This window comes from Eimeria tenella, genomic scaffold (assembly GCF_000499545.2).
Source record: "Eimeria tenella Houghton genomic scaffold, Eth_scaff50, whole genome shotgun sequence".
NCBI lineage: Eukaryota > Apicomplexa > Conoidasida > Eucoccidiorida > Eimeriidae > Eimeria > Eimeria tenella.
In genome coordinates this window covers 1-3,250 of record NW_013543396.1, presented here as the reverse complement: position 1 = coordinate 3,250, position 3,250 = coordinate 1, and the positions used below count along the sequence as shown (strand labels likewise).

The window sequence follows — 3,250 nt, the reverse complement described above, 5'->3', positions numbered from 1 at the left end:
TAAACCCTAAACCCTAAACCCTAAACCCTAGCTGCGGCGGCAATGTGGCCTTTCGCCCCAACTTCTTCAGCAGCACTAAACCCTAAATTCAGGGAAGTCTACACTTGTGTCTTCGGGCCAAATGGCCCAGAGTACAGTTTGCAGGGGGTACAGGATGTGTCCCCTGGGGGCCCCTGGGGGGCCCCCCACTGGGGGCCCCCCCAGGGGCCCCTCTCGGGGGGCCCCCCGGCGAGCCCGCGGGGGGGGGGCCCCAGCCGCATGAACTCTTCAGCTTGTGCTGCTGAGTTTGGGGCCTCCTTCAGCGCAGCAGCGGGGGGCCCCCCTTCTGCTGCTGCTGCTGCTGCTGCTCCTTTAGGGGGCACCAAGCGGCGGCTGGAAGCAGCTTTTAATAAAAGTGAGATGAAGCAGCAGCGGCTGTGCGGCATGTGGCACGTCGCGTAGCGCAGCGCAGTGTACAGACACCCCAGCTGCAGCAGCAGCAGTAGCAGCAGCAGCAGCGGGAGCGCGTTTTTCGCGTTTGCTGCAGCAGCTGGCGAGAACTTCTCTTGTAAAGTGCATTTAAAGGCCGCCTTCTACCTGCGCGTTGCGGGCCTTTGTGGGGTGTACGTACACCCGGGGTGTACGTGCAGCTCGCGCCGGTGGGGTGTACCTACACCCCACGGGGTGTACATACAGCGCGCACTTCGTGCAGCAAAAGAGGGGTCCCCACTTCGCCACTTTCAAGTCCAAATTGGAATTATTTGCATTTCTTTTTCTCCGCTTTTTGGGCCCCGCAAAAAGCCCCGAACGGCCGCGACTTTGCGCAGCAAGTCCCGCGCATGCGCTGCGCTCGGGTGTACGTACACCCCAAGCCCCGCGCTGCTGCATGCACTCGCAGCCCGACGCCCACTTGCATGCATGCGCATTCCAAAGCCCCAAAATGTGCATCTTCCGAGCTTGGGGGCTGCGCTGCTGCTGCTGCTGCTGCTGCAGCAGCAGCAGCAGCGGCTGCTGCAGCGGCTGCTGCAGCGGCTGCGGAGAGGACTGAAGGAGAAGGGACAGCAGCACTTTTGCTTCCACCGCAGCACAAGGAGAAACTGTCTCTTCGGGGATAGGGGCTTTGCTGCTCCTGGTTCGTGTGCCTGCTGCTCAGGCCCCAGGAAACACCAATTGCTGCTGCCGCAGCAGCTGCTGCTGCTGCTGCTGCAGCAGCAAAGAGTCTCACGGAGGCAGTCGTTGTTGCCGCTCCGCGCGGCCCGTTGCCTTCAATTCATTTTTCGGTTTCCGCCGCATGCAGGCAGACGTGAGCTGCTGCTGCTGCTGCAGCAGCAGCAGCAGCGGGACAGACAAGCTGCTGCTGCTGCTGCTGCTGCAGCAGAACAGATAAGCTTACATTGACGGTTGGGATTTGTGCTAAGTAATAATATGTGTTTGGTCGCCCATAGTGCTTGCCGCCACGCAGCTGCAGCAGCTGCAGCAGCAGCTGCAGCCGCAGCAACGGCGGGGCCAGCAGCAGCAGCAGCAGCTGCTGCTGCGTGTGGTTTCGAGCAGCAGCAGCAGCTGCTGCTGCTGCAGGGCTGTTTGCTTGAGTTGGGGTTTGGCGATGCTGCCGGACTATGAGCAGAACTCGCGCTTGGTATTTTGTCTACTCGGTCTCAGGTGTACAGACACCACAAGGTAGGTCTTGGAAAGCTGCAGCAGCAGCAGCAGCAGCAGCAGCGGAAGGAACAGAGCGGGCAGGGGCGAGGGAAATATAAAAGCGAAGCGAAAAAGCCAGAGGCAAAGGCTAGTGTTTAACTGCATTAAATAAAATGAATTTAATTAATTTTGTTGCATTAAATGAAACTGAAAAGAAACAAAAGAAACTCTTCAGGTCCAAAAACCCTTCACGCACTTCCCCGCTACCTTGAGGTGTACGTACACCTGAAACGGGCTGCAATTTCAGATCCTTCTTTGCCTTTTTTGTGCTGCTCTTTTTGCGGCATTTTAATTTATTTTTCTTTGAGATAAACAGATCAGAGTTAGAAAGAATTCCTCTACTGAGAAGTGGCGAAAATTTGGTTATTTTGCTGCAGAGGGCTGCGGCGGGGCTGCGGTGTACGTACACCCCAAGCGCTCGCGCCGCTGAGGTGTATGTACACCTAAGAGGTGTCCGTACACCTGAGAGGTGTCTGTACACCTGGGAGGTGTCTGTACACCTGAGGGGGCGGCGGCGGGTGTACGTACACCTGGAGGGCTCGTGGGGTGTACGTACAGCTGGGGAGGGGCTGGGCGTGGGGAGAGAGCAGCAGGAGCTGAGGTGTACGTACACCGGAAGGCGCGGCCAGCGGTCAGGCCGCTGCAGCAGCTGTGGGGGCCCCCGCTGGGCAGTTGTGTTGGTTTCTGCGTTTTGTTGAGAAGTAAAGTGGAATAAAATAAATAAAAAGAGTTTTTAAACTGGCTGAGCAGTCGAGAGGCCGTGAGCGTGAGCCAGGGCCCCACTAGCAGCAGCTGCGGCGTGTTGCTGCAACAGCAGCAGCAGCAGCAGCAGCAGAGAGCTGGAGTGTACCGACAGCTCGCGCAGCTGTCTGCGAACGCAGCCCGGACTTCGCCTCCTGGGGTTTTATTGAAAACTATTTTTTGTTTTTGTTTATTTGTCCTTCTTGGTGGAAAGAAATAGCTGGAAAGCAGTGTAGCAGCGCTGGGGTGTATAGGCAGCTCGCCGCGGTGGCCGCAAGACCCACCCAGCTGCCCGCCTCTTCCGGAGTAGCATTGTTTCTTTTTTTTTGTAAATTTATTCTTTTTTTCCATTTATTTTCCTCCAGAAGACTTTATCTTCTTTCTTCTCGCCGATCCCGATCCCAGACCCCCCAGCCAGCCGCTGCAGGTCACCTGGGCGCTGCGGCTCTCGGGGGCCCCCAGGCCGCGGCCGCCGGGGTGTACAGACACCTCGAAGGGCTTCCCAGGGCCCGTCGGGGGCCCCTCAAAAGGGCCTCTGGGGGCCCCCGGGGCCCCAGAGGCTGCTGCTCCGCCGCCGCCGCTGCTGCTGCTGCTGCTGCTGCTGCTGCTGCTTGCCGTCTCTTTCCCTTTCTCGCTCCAGGGCCCCCGAGGCCCCTCTCGTGGCCCTTTTGCTGCTCGCTGCTGCGCTGCTGCTGCGCCCCAGCTGTACGTACACCCCAGACGCCCCACAACCAGCAGCAACCCCACACATCATGGACCCTTTTCCATCGGAGACAGACCCCCAAACCCTTCTGCATGCAGCTGCCCCTGGGGGGCCCCCCGAGCTGCCTCC

The 3,250-nt window shown here is 58.9% G+C and overlaps 1 protein-coding gene across 1 annotated transcript; it reads left to right on the top strand.

Annotated features, from left to right (window-relative positions):
- Positions 1 to 42: 42 nt before the first annotated feature.
- On the top strand, positions 43 to 441 carry ETH_00004035 (uncharacterized protein; the record flags this gene model as incomplete). Its single annotated transcript, XM_013377385.1, has 1 exon — positions 43 to 441. The coding sequence occupies one exon, from the start codon at positions 43 to 45 to the stop codon at positions 439 to 441; it is 399 nt and encodes a 132-aa protein (XP_013232839.1).
- Positions 442 to 3,250: the final 2,809 nt, after the last annotated feature.